This window comes from Sorex fumeus, unplaced genomic scaffold, assembly GCF_029834395.1.
Source record: "Sorex fumeus unplaced genomic scaffold, SorFum_2.1 ptg000131l, whole genome shotgun sequence".
In the NCBI taxonomy this organism is placed as follows: domain Eukaryota; kingdom Metazoa; phylum Chordata; class Mammalia; order Eulipotyphla; family Soricidae; genus Sorex; species Sorex fumeus.
The window spans coordinates 5,166,375-5,185,026 of NW_026606188.1; the positions used below are offsets into that span (position 1 = coordinate 5,166,375).

At 37.6% G+C, this 18,652-nt stretch overlaps 1 protein-coding gene across 1 annotated transcript in view; it reads right to left on the reverse strand.

Annotated features, from left to right (window-relative positions):
- Positions 1-9,937: 9,937 nt before the first annotated feature.
- The window catches only part of LOC130046079 (solute carrier organic anion transporter family member 6A1-like), a 100,257-nt gene continuing 91,542 nt past the window's right edge, over positions 9,938-18,652 (reverse strand). The window contains exon 7 of the mRNA XM_056138990.1: positions 9,938-10,049. Within this exon, the coding sequence (XP_055994965.1) occupies positions 9,938-10,049 (112 nt within the window). The remainder of the gene's footprint in view (positions 10,050-18,652) is intronic.

Consider the following 18,652-nt stretch of genomic DNA (forward strand, 5'->3'; position numbering starts at 1 on the left):
GGGCATTCAGGTTTCTTCCAGTTTCTGGCTATTGTAAAGAGTGCTGCAATGAACAAACAAGTGCAGATGTCACTTCGACTATACATTTTTGCCTCTCTGGATATATTCCCAGGAGTGGTATTGCTGGGTCAAATGGGAGCTCAATTTCTAATTTTTTGAGAATCGTCCATACTGTTTTCCAGAAGGGCTGAACCAGTGGACATTCCCACCAACAGTGAAGGAGTGTCCCTTTCTCGCCACATCCACGCCAGCATCGGTTGCTTTTGTTCTTTTGAATTTGGGCCAGTCTCTGAGGTGTGAGATGGTATCTCATTGTGGTTTTGATCTGCATCTCCCTGATGATTAATGATGTAGAGCATTTTCTCATGTGCTTTTTTGCCATTCGGATTTCTTCTTTGAGAAAGTTTCTGTTCATTTCATTGCCCCATTTTTGGATGGGGTTGGATGTTTTCTTCTTGTGGAGTTTAACCAGTATTTTGTATATCCTGGATATCAACCCCTTGTCAGATGTGTATTCAGTGAATATCCTTTCCCATTCTGTAGACTGTCTTTGTATTTTGGTCACTGTTTCTTTGGAGGTGCAGAAGCTTCTTAGTTTAAGATAGTCCCATTTATCTATCTCTGTTTTCCCTTACTCGGCCAGTGGCGTGGCATCTTTGAAGATACCATTAGCTTCAATGTCATGGAGGGTTTTGCCAACTTTATCTTCAATGTACCTTATGGTTTCTGGTCTGATGTTGAGGTCTTTAATCCATTTTGATCTTACTTTTGTACATGGTGTTAGGCAGAGTTCTGAGCCTATTTTTTTGCATGTAGCCGTCCAGTGATGCCAACACAATTTATTAAAGAGGCTTTCCTTACTCCACTTCACATTACTTGCACCTTTATCAAAGATTAGATGAGCATATGATTGAGGAGAGATGTCAGTGTATTCAACCCTGTTCCATTGGTCTGCAGTTCTGCCTTTGTTCCAGTACCATGCTGTTTTAATTATTACTGCTTTGTAGTACAGTTTGAAGTTCGGGAGGTTGATTCCTCCCATTTTCTTTTTCCCAAGAATTGCTTTAGCTATTCGTGGGGGCTTATTGTTCCATATAAATTTCAAGAGTGTTTGCTCCATTTCTTTGAAGAATGTCATGGGTATCCTTATAGGGATTGCATTGAATTTATACAATGCTTTTGGTAGTATTGCCATTTTGACAATGTTAAGTCTCCCGACCCATGAGCAGGGGATATCTTTCCATTTCCTCATGTCCTCTTTTATTTCCTGAAGTAGCGTTTTGTAGTTTTCTTTGTACAGGTCCTTTACTTCCTTAGTTAAGCTGATTCCTAGGTACTTGATTTTCTGGGGCACAATTGTGAATGGGATTGTTTTTTTCATGTTGCTTTCTTCTCTCTCACTGTTTGCGTATAGGAAAGCCATGGACTTGTGGGTATTGATTTTATAACCTGCAACTTTACTATACGAGTCTATTGTTTCTAGGAGTTTTTTGGTGGAAGTTATTGGGTTCTCTAAGTAGAGTATCATATCATCTGCGAATAGTGAGAGCTTGATTTCTTCCTTTCCTACCTGAATGCCCTTAATATCTTTTTCCTGCCTAATCGCTATTGCAAGTACTTCCAGTACTATATTGAACAGCAGTGGAGAGAGTGGGCATCCCTGTCTCGTCCCTGATCTTAGAGGGAAGGCTCTCAGTTTTTCCCCATTGAGGATGATGCTTGCTGTAGGCTTGTGGTAGATGGCTTTAATTATGTTGAGGAAGGTCCCATCTATACCCATTTTGGCTAGGGTTTTCATCATAAAGGGGTGCTGGATCTTATCAAATGCTTTCTCTGCATCTATTGATATGATCATATGCTTTTTATCTTTTCTTTTGTTGATATGGTGGATTATGTTGATTGATTTCCGAATGTTAAACCATCCTTGCATCCCTGGGATGAATCCTACTTGGTCATGGTGTATGATCTTTTTGATGAGTAGTTGGATTCTATTTGCTAGTAGTTTGTTGAGGATCTTTGCATCTGTGTTCATCAGGGATATCGGCCTGTAATTCTCTTTCTTTGTGGTATCTCTGTCTGCTTTTGGTATCAGTGTGATATTTGCTTCGTAGAAACTGTTTGGAAGTGTTTTTGATATTTCAATTTCGTGGAAAAGCTTAAAGAGCATTGGGAGTAAGTCCTCTTTAAAGATTTGGAAGAATTCACTAGTGAATCCATCCGGGCCAGGACTTTTGTGCTTGGGGAGACTTTTTATTACCATTTCAATTTCCTTGATGGTGATAGGTCTGTTCAGGTATTCCAGGTCTTCTTGGTTCAGCCTTGGGAGTCTGTAGGAGTCTAGGAATTTATCCATTTCCTCGAGGTTTTGATGTTCCGTGGCATAAAGCTTCTCAAAGTACTCCCTGAGGATCCTCTGAATTTCTGTGGTTTCTATTGTAATGACCCCCTTTTCATTTCTGATTCGGTTTATTAGGGTTTTCTCTCTCCCTTTCTTTGTGAGTTTTGCTAGAGGCTTATCGATCTTGTTAATTTTCTCGAAGAACCAGCTTTTGGTTTCATTGATCTTTCGGATTGTTTTTTGGGTTTCCATCTCATTAATCTCTGCTCTGAGTTTTATTATTTCCTTTCTCCTGTTCGGGTTGTGCTCCTTTTTTTGGTCCTTCTCCAAGCTCTTAAGCTGTGAGGTTAGGTTACTTATGTGTGCTCGCTCCTCCTTCCTGAGGAATGCTTGTAGAGCTATAAACTTTCCTCTTAACACAGCCTTTGCTGTGTCCCATAAGTTTTGGTAACTCGTGTTCTCATTTTCATTCGTTTCTAGGAATCTTTTGATTTCCTCTTTGATTTCCTGTCTAATCCACTCGTTGTTCAATAGTGCACTGTTTAATTTCCAGGTGTTTGATTTAGTTTTCTGTTTTTGTGTGTGATTTACTTCTAATTTCAGCGCATTATGGTCTGAGAAGATTGTTGATACAATCTCTACCTTCTTAATTTTATGGAGGCATGTTTTGTGGCTCAGCATGTGGTCTATCTTGGAGAATGTTCCATGTACGCTTGAGAAGAATGTGTATTCAGCTTTTTGTGGATGAAGTGTCCTGTATATATCTACTAAGTCCCTTTCTTCCATTGTTTCCCTCAAATGAAGTATGTCCTTGCTAAGCTTGAGTCTGGTTGATCTATCAAGAGGTGACAAAGCAGTGTTGAAGTCTCCCACTAGTATCGTGTTGCTATTGATGTCTTTTTCCAAATCTATGAGTAGTTGTTTCAAGTACTTTGCTGGTCTCTCATTAGGTGCATATACATTTATTATTGTAAGTTCTTCCTGTTGTACAGATCCTCTGATCAATAAGAAATGGCCTTCACTCTCTCTTATGACCTTCCTCACTCTGAAATCGATGTGGTCTGATATAAGGATGGCTACCCCAGCTTTTTTATGGGAGCTGTTTGCCTGTAGGATTGTTTTCCAGCCTTTGACTCTGAGTCTGTGTTTGCTTTGACTATTGAGATGTGTTTCTTGCAGGCAGCAGAATGTTGGGTTCAATTTTCTAATCCATCCTGCCACTCTATGTCTTTTAATTGGTGCGTTTAGCCCATTGACATTGAGAGAGATTATTGTTATGGGATTTTGTCCCATTGTTCTGTTAAAGTTTGGTGTATTTGAGGGGCCTTTCTTGCCTTAAAGTAGCCCATTTAGTTGTTCTTGTAACCATGGTTTTGAGTCTATGAAGTTCCTGAGCTGTTGTTTGTCTGTGAAACTGTGTGTTGTTCCTTCTATTATGAATGAGAGTCTTGCTGGGAAAAGTATTTTTGGGGAGGCATTTATTTCATTGAGTTTTTTTACTATGTCCCACCACTGTTTTCGGGCCATGAGGGTTTCATCAGAAAAATCAGCTGTGAATTTTAAGGATGCTCCTTTGTAAGAGATTTCTTTCTTCGATCTTGCTGCTTTCAGAATTTTGTCTCTGTCTAAGGTTTTGGTCATTTTGATCAGAATGTGTCTTGGCGTATTTTTATTCGGATTTCTTCTAGCTGGTACCCTTCGGGCCTCCTGAATGTGGTCACAAGTTTTCTTCAGCTCTGGAAATGTTGTAGCAATGATTTCTTTGACAGTTTCTTCTTCATCGAGGTTTTCTTCCTGTCCCTCTGGGACTCCAATAATTCTTATGTTACCCCTCTTGGCTTCATCACGATCTTCTCTTGCCATCTGTTCCCGAATTGTGAGTCTCTTTTCCATTTTCTGCTCTTTTCTGGATAGTCTCTGAACTTCATCTTCGAGCTCACTGATTCTGTTCTCAGCCGCTCTTACTCTGCTGCTGAGGCCTTCCACTGAGCTTTTCAATTCGCCTACGAGATTTTTCAGGTCTGACATTTCTGATTGCATTTTCCTCATTTCTGCCTTCAGATCCTCTTGTCTTCTATTGGCATTGTTTTCCATTGTTTCTTTTAATTCCCTAAGCATCCTAAGTAGCTCCCTTCTGAATTCCTTGTCAGAGAGGTTGTCTAACACTACAGTACTGTTGGTGTCATCTGGGCTAGACTCTTCAATATGAAAGTTTGATGGGCTTTTGCGTTGCTTTACCATTGTGAGAGGTGTGGTTTAGTCCTTCACGTTCACTGTTACTATTCTGCTTGATATGCAGTGTGAGTTAAGATAGGCTTATGAGTTATTGGCTACTGTGTTTCTAGTGGCTGAGCTAAAATAGAGAAGTTTCCATCTAAGAAGTTAGCTTATGGTTCCTATGGCATATGTAGTGGGAAAATATTTTGCGGCCGCGTCAGTGGCCGCGGCTCCGGAAACAGTCCCTGGCACTGGGCGAGGAGTTGGGAAGGTCTCCTGTTTGGAATTGGAGCCGTTCAGCTTTGTTGCCCAGAGCTGGGCCTCTGTGCCCGTCCCACGCGGCTCAGGGGTTGAAAACCGGCTGTCTCGGGGCTGTTTCTAGCTGCGCGTGCCCAGAGAGGAACCCAGGCCCTTGGGGGCGGGCTGTACCTGTTGGAATTGGAGCCGTTCAGCTTTGTTGCCCAGAGCTGGGCCTCTGTGCCCGTCCCACGCGGATCAGGGGTTGAAAATCGGCTGTCTCGGGGCTGTCGGGTGTTCTTTTTTATGAAATGTTTTATTTATTTATTTATTTTTGTCTTTTTGGGTCACACCTGGCGATGCACAGGGATTACTCCTGGCTCTGCACTCAGGAATTACCCCTAGTGGTGCTCAGGGGACCATATGGGATGCTGGGAATCATACCCAGGTTGACCGCATGCAAGGCAAGCACCCTAATCTCTGTGCTATTGCCCCAGCCTCTGAAATGTTTTTATGCATCTATTAACAATATGATTTTATGATTTTATGCATCTATTAACACTATGATTTTTATTTCATATGATGAATTGCATTAATTTTTGAAAATTAAATCAGTCTTGTATATCTGGGCTACAACGCACTTAGTCATGGTGCAGAATTCTTTTTATACATTTCTGAATTCAATTTGTTAATAATTTGTTGAGTCCTTTTATATCTATGTATGTGAGAAATATTGATGTCTTTTAACTTTTTGTAATAACTTTCCGTGGTTTTGATGTTACATTAATTTGAAATTTCATTAAAAGAAATGAATGAAATGAATGAATAGCAAGTATTTTTCCTACTCCTAATTTCTTAGTTGTTTGATTAGAAATCACTAGGGGGTCCATCTGGGACTTTGCTTTCTATTTTAGAACATTATTAATTATTGACTCAATTTTAAAAAATAGATATGTCTATACTTGTGTCTTTCATGAAATTAATCTATTTCACTGTGTGACCAAAATTATGGATATAGAGTTTGCAAGAATTTTTTTTATATACTCATTGGAACTGCAGTAGTATATCATTTTGCGGTATTTAGTAATTGATGTTCCCTCTCCCTCTCCCTTTTTTATCATTATTCTGACAAGAGAGATTTGGTTTTGGTTTTTCAGTGCTATTTCTGCCTTTGTGCTTGGGGTTCACTCTTGGTAGTGTATTAGATGAAGGAACCATACATGTGCTTCTTTGGACCAAACCCAGGACTCCGCCTGGAAAGCTTGTGCTCATCCATTGAACTATCTCTCCAGCCCAGATGCTGATGCTATTGGACTTTCCAAAGAACAAGGATTTATTTTTATTTTTATACATTTTTATTACAAAGAAAAGAGGGTTCAAACAAACTCTTTTATGTTTTAAATGATAAATTTAACAGGATTACTAGAAGAATGTTACCGAATGTAACCTGCCCACACGGCAGAGTCTGGCAAACTCCCCGTGGCGTACCCAATATGCCAAATACCAGCAACAATGAAGGGTCTCATTCTCCTAACTCTGAAAGAGCCTTGAATATGGCACTTTTTTTAAAAAAAAAAATTTCAGGGCTAGGACGAAGAGACGTTACTGGGGCCTGCTCGAGGCAATCGACGAATAACAGGATGGTTGTGATCGATTGATTGATTGTGACTAGAAGATTTAAGGAAATAGAAGGATGGAATGTACTTTTAGGTAAATTACAAAGATGGCATGAAATCTTTGTGATGCCTGGGGTTGAACCCACAGCTTCCACACGCAAAACGTAAGTTCCAGCATTTTCTTTGGCCCCAACTTCTATTTTTGTTTTTCCAGACTGGCTGTTAAAAGCCTCTAAGGTAAGTGGAAATGACTTTATCATGAACTGGAGGTTTTCTGAGGCCCACAGCGGTGGTGTAGGGGGTGGGGTGAGGGAGACCACTGTCCCAGTAACCCTCAGAGAGGTGGTCCTGTTCCACCAAGGTGCCCAGGCCTTAGACACTTCTAAGTTGTGGTCCTAGCTAATGTACCTTTGACTACTTGTCCTGGTGTGCAAAGTGACAACATCTTTTCTTTTTCGTCTCATGAGAAAGTGTTTTCTAGGCTTTAGCAAGGTCAGTCTGATGCATGAAGTTCAAATATTCAGAGGTTCCTTTTTCAGGAACCACATGACAACTAATTGGGCACATAAAGGGGTTTTAAGGAAGACAAATGCCAGTTTCATTCTGAGAAAAGCCAGGACTTTTACCTCTAAAATGAGATACAGTTTGGTATCATTGATCTTCTTGATTTCCGATTCTTGTTTTGACTTTTCAATTTAATTTTGATTTCTTCAAAACATCATTTCAAAAAGTTCTCAGAAACATCCTTTCTTTTCTGGTGCTGGAGAAACAGCCCTAGAAAAGAGGCAGCAGCGTGCAGGGATCATACAGCTCTTGAGAGAGCATAGCTCTTGCCTCGCACATGACCAAACTGGGTTTGATCCCTGGCACCATCTATGCACCTCTAAGAGCAGAGCCAGGAATAAGCCTGAGACAGTAGTCTCCCTTAACCCACCCCCTGCACCACCCGAGTGGGCCTCAGCAATCTTCCAATTCGTGATATTGGCTCAAAAGTCAATCAATAAATAAGATCATTATTTATTTTCTACCATTTTGGATTTAATGTGTTTTTATATCTATAACTTACATCATTGGAGGTTTAGGTGATATATCTCTGGTTTTTCTTTTCTAATTCATGCATTCAGTACAGTAAATTAAATAATGAGCTCCCTTGTTTAAATGAGAACAATATATGTATGGGCTTGTATTGTGTAATATAATCTTTCATAATTGGTGTGTATAATGCTATATAATGCATGCAATAATATTAATCTTATTGTTATTGTTTGGAGAGTTATCAACCAGTACTCGGGGCACCCAGGGACAGTTCCTGGTGGTGTTCTGCCAGTGGGGATGGATGGTGCAATGCTTGGCTGGGTGGAAGGTCCTTCTTGTCCCAGCCATGTCCTTCTTCTTCCAGGGTAACCCCTGTGGCCACTAAGATCAAGTGCCACCGCCATCTGAGGTCAACACCTGGCAAAGCTCATTTCATTAATCACCAAATTCATAGATAATGTTTAGACCTTAGTTCATCTGATTTCTAGGTGAGACAAGTTTTTACCTGTGTCTAATTACTAGCACAACCATTGTATCTAAGTAGATCTAAGATTTAATTCTAAAATTAATTTTTTAAATTTTGAATTATAAAAGAAAATTTCATTATATCAGCAGAATTTTTTTTATTTGTTGGTTTGAGGGATCAAATGAGGTTCTCAGCTACAATGAAGCCATTAACATTTCATTTTCCAAAGTGACTTACAGAAATGTTTCTCCCTTTTTGGGGATAGGGATGCATACCCAGTTCTGCTCAGGGCTTTTCCTGGCTCTATATTTAGTAATCACTCCTGGAGGGTCTCAGAGAAATATATAAGGTACCAGGAACCAAAACTAGATTGGCTAAGTACAAGGTCTGTTGTACTATCTCTCTGGCCCTGCCATCTCTTTTCCCTATCCTATGAAAGGTTGTTCAAGTTTCAGTCTCATGACTTCAGTGTTGTTGATTCTGTGGTCTGGATATTTAGCTCTATCATTTCTTAGTACCACTGATGTATCTGAATCCCCTTGAGCCCTGCATTTCCTTTATGAATGCAAAGCTGAACTACTTATTAAATGTAGCTGCGTGGCAATAGCCAAGTTAGAAAACTCACAATCATACTGAAAGTCTAGGTTAGATAAAAAGTAAGAAAATGATCTTTTTGCAATATGGACAATGAAATAAGAAAATAATGTCATACTTATTATTTTTAATCATCTACAGTTTTTGGTTCATGTTTTGTAGTATAAATTAAACTTTAACAGAGATGTTTAATGTATAGTCTTTTGAAACAATTTTTCTTAATCTAGTTTTAAAACTATATTGTTTGACATAATACCATCCTAAATATTTGCCACAAAAATTGCATTCTCACTGACTTTAAAGGTGATGAATGCATTTATTTTTAATTTATGTTTTCTTTGAGGCTACACCAGGCTTTGCTCAGGACTTACACCTGCCTCTGATTTTAGGGATCATTCGTGGTGGTGCTTCAGTGTCCATATGCTGTGCTGGGAATCAAACACAGGTTTGCAATGCATAAGATAAGCATCTTCCCTACTGTACTAGCTTTCAAGTTGATGATAAATGTATTTACCAGGATAAGAGTACTCAAGGCATCAAGGCAAGAGCCGTGGAGGGACACCTAGATGACTCTGGTCCCTATATTATAAAACTAATAAGGACTGGAAAGGAAGAAAACTGAGGAAGGGAACTAAGAAGAGGCAGACAGGAGGTAACAAGGGCAGAGGTCAGCGGTTTTGGACACTTTGGTAATGTAGAGGTGAGATACAAGTCTATATTTGAATCACAGAACCAACGGAATGGAAATGATGAGATCTAAACTGCAATAATCAAATTTGAAAATGTGCAGTTGGGGGGAGGTTGGGGGTGAGGGCATGGGGACATTAGTGGAGGGAAGTTGACACTGATGGTAGGATTGGTGTTGAAACATTGTATGCCTGCAACTCGGCTCTAAAAAAATGTATACATCAAATTTAAAAAATTAAAAAATAATTTGAAATAAAAAATCAAAAATAATTTTACAGCTCTGTTTTCTGGAACCCCTGGTGCTAGGACAGAATGTGATCCCAGTGATGATAGTGCACTGCAGTGGGGTGTTTGTGGGCACTGCAGCTGAGACGAGGGGTCCAGGAGTGGGTACGCCAGCCAGCACATGGGTGTACCAGCACTCCAGCTATGGCAGGTGACCCCAGGTGACCTCTTGGCAATTGCAACAGTGATAAATGAAAGGGGATTAAAAAAAACAAAGAAGTCCACCTTGGTATGTTGAAAACAAACTCCTGAATAGCACAATGTTGATACTGAAGCACTTGACTGACAACATTTGCTTTTAGAACCAGTTTGGGATCCTCCCGAGATTACTTGAGCACTGAGACTTTTCCCACGTGATAAGTCTGACTTGAAGTTTGTGACTTGCAGTAAATTTTTCCTGCCATTTGCTTAGTCCCTGTTATTTTCTTGGTGCCACTTTCTGTCAGATTAAACGCATTCGTGTCATTCAGAATCTTTTCCCGTAGTGTCAAATAACATTCGAGTGAAGAAGGGGGAAAAGTTGTCAAGAAAATCAGAAGCAAATCTTGGCACACTGTGATTGAGTATGTCAGCACTGCAAGTATACCGCAAGCACATTGCGAAATTGCACTATTGTGGAACCTAAAATAAATAAAAGAAATGAAAAGCAAACAACTGTGTGCAGTAAGTGCAGTCCTGTTCTGAAGATAATAAAGGAGAGGTTTATAATTTTAATTGTATGTGGTGAGTGGGTAGAATAGCTTGTTGCTTGGCTAAATGAGATTTTTTTTCATTAAAAAGCTGGGATTGGGGCCAGTGCAATAGTCCAGCAGGTCGGGTGCTTGCATTGTGTGTAGACTGACCTGGGTTTGATTCCTGGCACCTAATATGGTCCTCTGAGCCCATCAGGAGAGAGCCCTGAACATTGCCAGGTGTGTGATTCCACCAATATCATGCCCCCACCCCCAAAAAATCTGAGATTTATATAGCTGCAAGTTTCATAAGATTACTTATCTATAGGGAAAAAAGAGGGAGTTAAGATAGTATAATAGCTTTGTATGTCTGGTGAAATATATAAAATAAACTGCGTGGCTTGAAGCACCATGACTTTATTTTCTCACAGGGGGACTAGAAGGGCAAAGTCTAGTTTGAAGCCAAGTCCAAACACAGATGGACAGTGTAAGGAAGTTCCCTTCATTCCCTCTTCCTGGAAATGCTCCTCATTGTTCCTTGGTTCATAGACGTGTGACTGTTTCCTCATTCAGTCTTCTCTTGGTATTCTTTCTTATATTCTGTGATTTAAATCTTCTTCTTCTGAAAAGAACATGCTTTAGGTTTCACCTTGACTTTATTTCATCTTCAAATATCTTGTTTCCAACTAAGTTACAGTCACAAGTTCTTGGGGTTAGGACTTGAACAGATTTTGCTGAAGGGCACAATTCAATATGCTCTGAGGAAACAGCATATGCAAGTCAGGCAGCTGAAACAAGTTGAGAAGTGCTTTCAAAAGGATCTTCTAAATTCTTTAATCCCCAGATAATTTTTATACTTGTTTTTTGGAGTTTATTTTGTGAAACTATTAAAAGTTGAGACTTTGAGGCCAGTGACTTTAACAATAAAGTAGCTAGTCACTCATTTATTCTACCAATATTTTGTGATCATCTAATACTTTGGAAAAAATGGAACAGAGTGATAAGTGAACAGCACAGCATTTGTTTCAAAAACCCATAATCTGGAAAAAAAATCCAAGGAGGCGAAAGTTTACAACACACTGCAAAATATGATCAGATTGGCATTTTGGAAAGATTTATAAAAGATTTTCACAGGAGGGAAAAAACACTCTATTAGAAAAAGAAGAGGTGAAGAAAAACACAGAGTTGTATCAAACCAATTATATGATAGAACTTAGGTTCTTAGAACTGGATCATGAAGAAATGACTATGAGACATAAAGAAAAATAAAAGCCATCCAAAAAATCACAGGCTTCAGAAATTCTCAAGTCACTAATCCTAGAATATTTTCTGTGATTATGACCATCCTTCCTTTCACTGCCTTTAGTGTAAACAAATAAGTCCTTTCTATTTGTTTGTTTCGGGGAGACTGCAGTGCTCTTTTAGGAAAACCTGAGCACGAGAAATAACCGTGCATGAGAAGAAAATAATGCTGAGGTTGACCACTAAAAACGTGTGGAAATTTATAACCGAATCCTAGTAAGAATGATTACAGCTGGGACAAGAGACATAAAGCAACTGTTCTGATGCTTTCTTTGCATGCAGCAACCTAGGTTCAATCCCCAGTACCAGATATGGTCCTCGACCCAGGAGTGATCCATGAGTGCGGAACCAGGAATAAGCCCTAAACAGAACCAGTTGTGACTCAAAAACAAAGAGGAGGAGGAGGAGGAGAAGGAGAAATCTGATCATTAGAAATACATTCTTCAGTTGCTTCATGGTAGAAAACATGACAATCCTAAAAAGCAGTAAATCATTCAAAAAAAAGATTACAAAAGAGTACTTCTGTGTTTTTATTTTATTTATTTATTTATTTTTGGTGCTCTGTATTTGTTCACTTTATTTTTTTTTAATTTTTATTAGTGAAACACCATGAGGTATACAGTTGTAGACTTACAAATTTTTGTGCTTGGGTTTCAGTTATACAATGATCAAGTCACCATCCTTCCACCAGTGCCCATCCTCCACCACCACAGGTCCCAGTATCCCTCCCACCCCCCATCCCCCCCCATCTCACCCTGCCTCTGTGGCAGGGCATTCCATTTTGTTCTCTCTCTCCTTTTGGGTGTTGTGGTCTGCAAAAGAGACATTGAGTGGCAATCATGTTTGGTCTGTAGTCTACTTTTAGCATGCTTCTCCCATCCTGGGAGGATCCTCCCAACACCCTATTTTAGCTGTCTTTTCTTGACTTCATTTACTGCCAAGGTCTTATCTTTAATTGTGAGAAAACTTCTCTGATTGTTTCAAGAGAAGAAAAATTGATATTAGTCAATGGACCTTCTGTGTTATGCTTCATCCTCTATTTACCAATCAACTACAAAACCAGTTTTTAACATAAACACATGTTCTGCTATAGCTAGAGCCTATATTTAAGTGTAAAGTCTAAAATCTAAATATGCTCCCATATTTCCTAGGGTTTTTTAAAAAACAGCTATATACATAGTTATATATATTAACATATATAACATATTATATATATTAATATAGCATTGTATCACTGTCTTCCCTTTGTTCATTGATTTTTCTCGAACGGGTACCAGTAACATCTCCATTGTGAGACTTGTTTTACTGTTTTTGGCATATCAAATAGGTCATGGGGAGCTTGCCAGGCTTTGCCGGTCAGGTGGGACACTCGGTAGCTTGCCGGCTCTCCCAGAGGAGTGGAGGAATTGAACCTAGGTCGGTCGCGTGCAAGGCAAACGCCCTACCCGCTATGCTATCACTCCAGCCCATATATTAATATACATGTTAAAATGTGAAGTTTTAATATACATTAAAAGGTTTTGAAAAGAACTTTCAAAATGCATTTGAATATTATTGTGTTATCTTAATTCTTAATTGTAATTTTTTTAGGTAGCAGAGCATTATGAAAGGATAAAAGTAAATTAATAAAATTTTGATTCTTCTAGTAAGAAACTGCGGTACACAGTGGTGTGTGAATTCCCACATACTCAGAAAATTATAAATGCTTCACAGAATTATTTTAATATGAAAATATGGATCATCATAGATAGATTTATAGTATTTGAGTAATTCATGTGTGATTTTCCTTTTTCTGAATAGAGGATAGATACTTTAAAAGCTTGTGTAGAATCTTCAAGAGAGAAAATATTTTAAATTTTACATCCTCAAAGTTTCTGCATTCTTACTAAACCAAGCAGAGAAGAATCAAGCAATGAAGATGAGTTTTATGTGAAGAAATTTTATAGATTTTCATATATGGTTAAATTAAGGAAGGTAAATATATAATAATCTATGAATACTCCCTGCTTCACGTCTCCTCTACCAGCCATGACCATGCACTGGGCATTGTCTTATCACACATTATTCTTACCACATTGAATAATGTGAATATCAAAGGAAAATTTTTATCAGTTAATTATTCTCTTCTCAGAGAAACATTGTAGAATCTTAGCTTTATTATTATCTGATCTATTGTGCAACAGAATTTGAAAAATTACCACATAATTTGGATGGATATAAAATGGTTCGTGAAATACTTTTGACTAACCCTCCTCTAGAAACACATTTAAGCTTAAATTCTTAAAACGCTTAAGCTTAATTCCACAAATGCTGACACATTTTTTTACATTCAAATTTTAATTTTTTTACATTCATTGTGATTGATAATAAAATAAAATATAAAAGCACAAAAATGGCTATCAAATAATTTATGATTTAGTTTTAATAAATAAAATTCAAGCCAGGATAACGACTAGAGAGATATATATGCATAATGAATTTTATGTCTACTGAAATTTAGAGCACTGTAGCACTGTCCACTGTCCTCCCATTGTTCATCAATTTGCTCAAGCGGGCACCAGTAATGTCTCCATTGTGAGACCTGTTGTTACTCTTTTTAGCATATTGAATAAGCCACGTGGAGCTTACCAGGCATTGCCAAGAGGGATGGAGGAATCGAGGGATGGAGGAATCGAACCCTTGTCAGTCTCATGGAAGGCAAACTTATTACCTGCTGTGCTATCGCTCCAGCCCACCGAAATTTAGAGATTCATAAAAAATATATGTAATCCAAGATGGCCAATTGGCGAGAAAAAGATAATGATAAATCACTCCAGGATCAAATGAATGTCAAAATGTTAATTTTAAAAGGTTTTAAATATTCCTTTACATAATAAATTTGACATTAAAATTTTATGATATGAATTGAAGCAATAGCAGAGTGGGTAGGGCGTTTGCCTTGCATGTGGCTGACACGGCTGACTCGAGTTCGATTTTTCTGTCCCTCTCAGAGAGCCCAGCAAACTACTGAGAGTATCTCGCCTGCACAGCAAAGCCTGGCAAGCTACCTGTGACGTGTCCGATATGCCAAACACAGTAACAAATCTCACAATGTTACTGGGCCCGCTCAAGCAAATAGATGAACAATGGAAGAACAGTGACAGTGACAGTGACAGTAAACTGAAATAGCAAATCTAATTTTATTTTTTAAAAAATTGAAGAAAATTGATAGCTACTATAGAAATGTAACAAGAATAAGCTATATGAAACCTAAGTAATCTATGTAACCAAAGTCAATAAGTTTAATTCAGGTTGCTTTTGCAAAATTTTGACATTTTTCATTTCATTTATCATTGTACTCATAAATAGCATATCAATTTTCTCATTTTTATTTCACCCTTTTCTTCTTTCAAAGTGTTTTATTTCTATCTAAAGTGTATTAACATAGATCCTACTCAACCACCACCATTTAAACTCATCTGCCCAGCTTCCCAGATTCATGACTAATCTCTGAAGAGATGCACGACAAACTCCTAAAATTCACGGCTACACCAAACTTCTGCTGAAAACTCTGGAATACTCTTGAGAAAGGGGCAGACTAAGTCCCCACTCTGTTGAACCCCTGAGAGCCACACCCAGGCCCCCCAGCTGTTGTCATGCCAACAACACAACTTTACTGCTTTAGGACTAATATCTGCAAAGAAACCAAACCAATAAAAATTCCAGATACACCAGTTTTTCAGACAGAGAATTCTGTGGTCTTCTGAGAGTGGAGGCTTCAGTTTTCCCCCACACCCTCTCCACTGCTGGGACACCCAGAAGCCACACCAACATCGCACAGCTGCTGGCATGTGAACCCACCAAATTCTACAGATCCTAGAGTTCTTAGCACACATGACCTCGTATATGGCCATGAGACACCTCCAAATTCCACAATACAGCCCAGTAGGAGGACAGCAAATTAGATGGAAAAGTAGCATAGAAGTCGACTAAGTTCAATAAACAATAACAATAACAGAGAAGGCTCATCTAACAATTAACAGCAAACAGCTCAGTAAACCCTCAGACATTTTGTTGTAACAAGCAATATAAAATTCTTTTGTGCCTTTTAAGGGGGAAGGCTTGAGGAGTAGGTGGGAAACTGGGGGCAATGGTGGAGGAAAAAAAAGGTGATGTGATTGGTGTTGGAACATTGAATGCTTATAACAATTGGATTATGACTAACTTTGCAAATAAAAAGTGTTTAAATACATTTAGGTATATTAAAATAATTTTTACAAAATATAAGACAGAGGCAATATTATTATGTATATACCCCAAACAGGAAAACTTTAATGATGTTCATTTGTTTAGATTAAACTTCATTATAACTACTTTATAGTCATAAATTTTATTAATAACTAGTTGATTGGTAATTTACAAATCTTACACAGTAATGATCCCTTTTGGTTACTTGTTTTTCCTCTTAGTTTTTCGAAGTTCCTTAGGTGTTGAATTTTTATTGTGATCCTGCGGTAAAGGTTTGTACCAATAATTTGAAAATAAAGTGAAGAAAAATGTCAAAATTTTGCAAAAGCAACCTGAATTAAAAGAAAATACAATCATTACATGCAGTCATTTATTTGCGGCAATAACATTTATTGAAAGAATGTCACTTAAAAAATAGATACGTATAGTTCTTTTCTATACTTAACAATTTCTCAATTTTAGAATGCAATCATTGTCATAAATATGTTAAATTACTTAAAATTTATCAAATGTTTAAAAAATTCTTTAAATTTATTAAACATATAAACCAAGAAAAATTCTAGGTGTGCTATTACTTTATAGTCTGCACTAATTTTAAAGCATTAACAATATAATAAAATCTTTCCAAAATACCACTGGGTTTGAATGGGCATTGCATTGAATCTGTATAAGACTTTAGGCAAGACAGTCATTTTGACAATGCTGATTCTTGCAATTAATGAACAGAGAATATCTTTCAATTTCTGCTTTCCTTTTCTATTTCTCTTAGCAGTGATTTATAGTTTTCACTGCATAAGTCTTTCTGTTCCACTGTTACATTTATCTCTAGTTAGTTGATGTTTTCAGTTGACATTTCGAAAGAGATAGTCTTTTAAATTTCTTTCCTTTCCAACTCATTATTTGTGTACAGTACTGCCATGACATTTTTGTGTATTAATTTTGTAACCTGCTACCTTACTGTATTGATTTATTATTTTCAACAGGTTTTGTGTGTGTGCGCCCTTTATGAATTTTAACATATAGTATCACATTTACAAATAGTGATGGTTTGACTTCTCTGTTTCCAATATGGATCACTTTTATATCTTTTTCTCTGTCTGATTGCCACAGTGAGAACTTCTTATATTAAAAACTTCCTATGTTGAATAAGAGTGGGAACAATCTTGCCTTTTACCTGATCTCAGGGGAAAGGCTTTCAGTTTTTCACTACAAGTATATTAGCTTTGGATTTCGTGTAGTTGGTCATTACTATCTTAGGGTAGGATTCTTCTATTGCTATTTTTCAGAGGATTTTTAGTTATTAATGAACATTGAGTCTTGTTAAAAGTTTACACCATGTCAATTCATTTATCAGAATGGCTTTTATCTTTTTTTGTTTGTTTGTTTTCCTTTTTGAGTCACACCCAGCGATGAATAGGGTTTACTCCTGGCTCATGCACTCAGGAAATACCACTGGTACTGCTCAGGGGACCATATAAAATGCTGGGAATCGAACCCGGGTCGGCCGCGTGCAAGGCAAATGCCCTTCCCGCTGTGCTATCGCTCCAGCCCTGGTTTTTATCTTTCTTTTTGGTGATATGGTGTATTCCATTAATTGATGTCTATATATTAAAGCATTTTTGCATTCCTGGGATGAACCCCACTTGTTCACTGTGTATAGTTCTTTTGATATATTGCTCTATTGTGTTTACTCGGATTTTGTTGAACAATTTTGCGTTGATGTTCATCAGGGATACTGGCCTATATATATATACATATATACACATATATATACATATATACATATATACACATATATATACATATATACATATATATACATATGTGTGTGTATTTATATTTTAGGAATACATTTATAGAGCTATATAAATATATATATACACATATATATATTTAGCAGTTCCTTTGTCAGTTTTAGCCATCAGTGTAATACTGGCTTTATAAAAGCTATTAGGACAGTTTTCAGTTTCCTCAGTGATTTGAAAGATATTGAGGAGTATGGGCACTGAGTTTTCTTTGAACTAAATTTTGTATGGGATCATAATACTCCCAAAATAGCCGAAGCAATCTAAGAAAAGAAAAAATAGAAGATGGGAGGCATTGTATTTCCCAAATTTGAACTATACTACAAAATTATAAAAATAGAAGTTTTATAAAGATAAATATTGGAATAAAAGCAGAACTGCAAACCAATGGAACAGAATTGAGAGTTCTTAGCTAAGTGCCCATATAAAAAAGATAGTTAATCTACATTAAAACAAATGAGTAAATGTATAAAAAAGGAACAAAGAAAATCTCTTTAATAAATGATATGGGTAAACTGGAGAACCACGTGTAAAAAATGAAATTAGGGGCCTGAATAATAGCAAAGTGGGTAGGGTCCTTGTCTTGCATGTAACCAGTCTAGGTTCAATCCCTCGCACCCTACATGTTTCTTTTTGGTATTTATGTAGTAACTGATCTAATTTTTCACCTTCATTTATGATATAAATTGTAAATTTTGTCTTTTTAAAATTTTTATGTGTTTGTTTTGGGGCCACCTTCAGTAGAACTCAGGGCTTGCTCTTGGTTCTCTCCTAAGGAACCACTCCTGGCAGTGCCCAAATGCTGTACCGGGGGTTGAACTGGAGTCAGCTAATTGAAATACAAATACCTTAACCCCTCTACTATCTCTTCTGCCCATTTTCTCTGTTTCTTTGTGAATGAAGTCAATGATTTGACAACCTTGTCATTTTGGAAAACTTGTTTTTAATTGATATTTTAATTTTTTCTTAATTTCCATATTATTGATAGCTGTTTTAATTTTTCTTATTTCTTTCATTTTTTTCTTCTCTCTTTGAGGTCTTCCTTGATCGCATCTCTGCACTGCTTTGCGAGCTCGGATGTTCGCGTGTGGTTGCCTGAGGCATGCGCCAAACCACGTTGGCAAATAAGCTCAAGAGTTTTCAAAGACAGGCGTTTCTTTGTGGCTATCTTT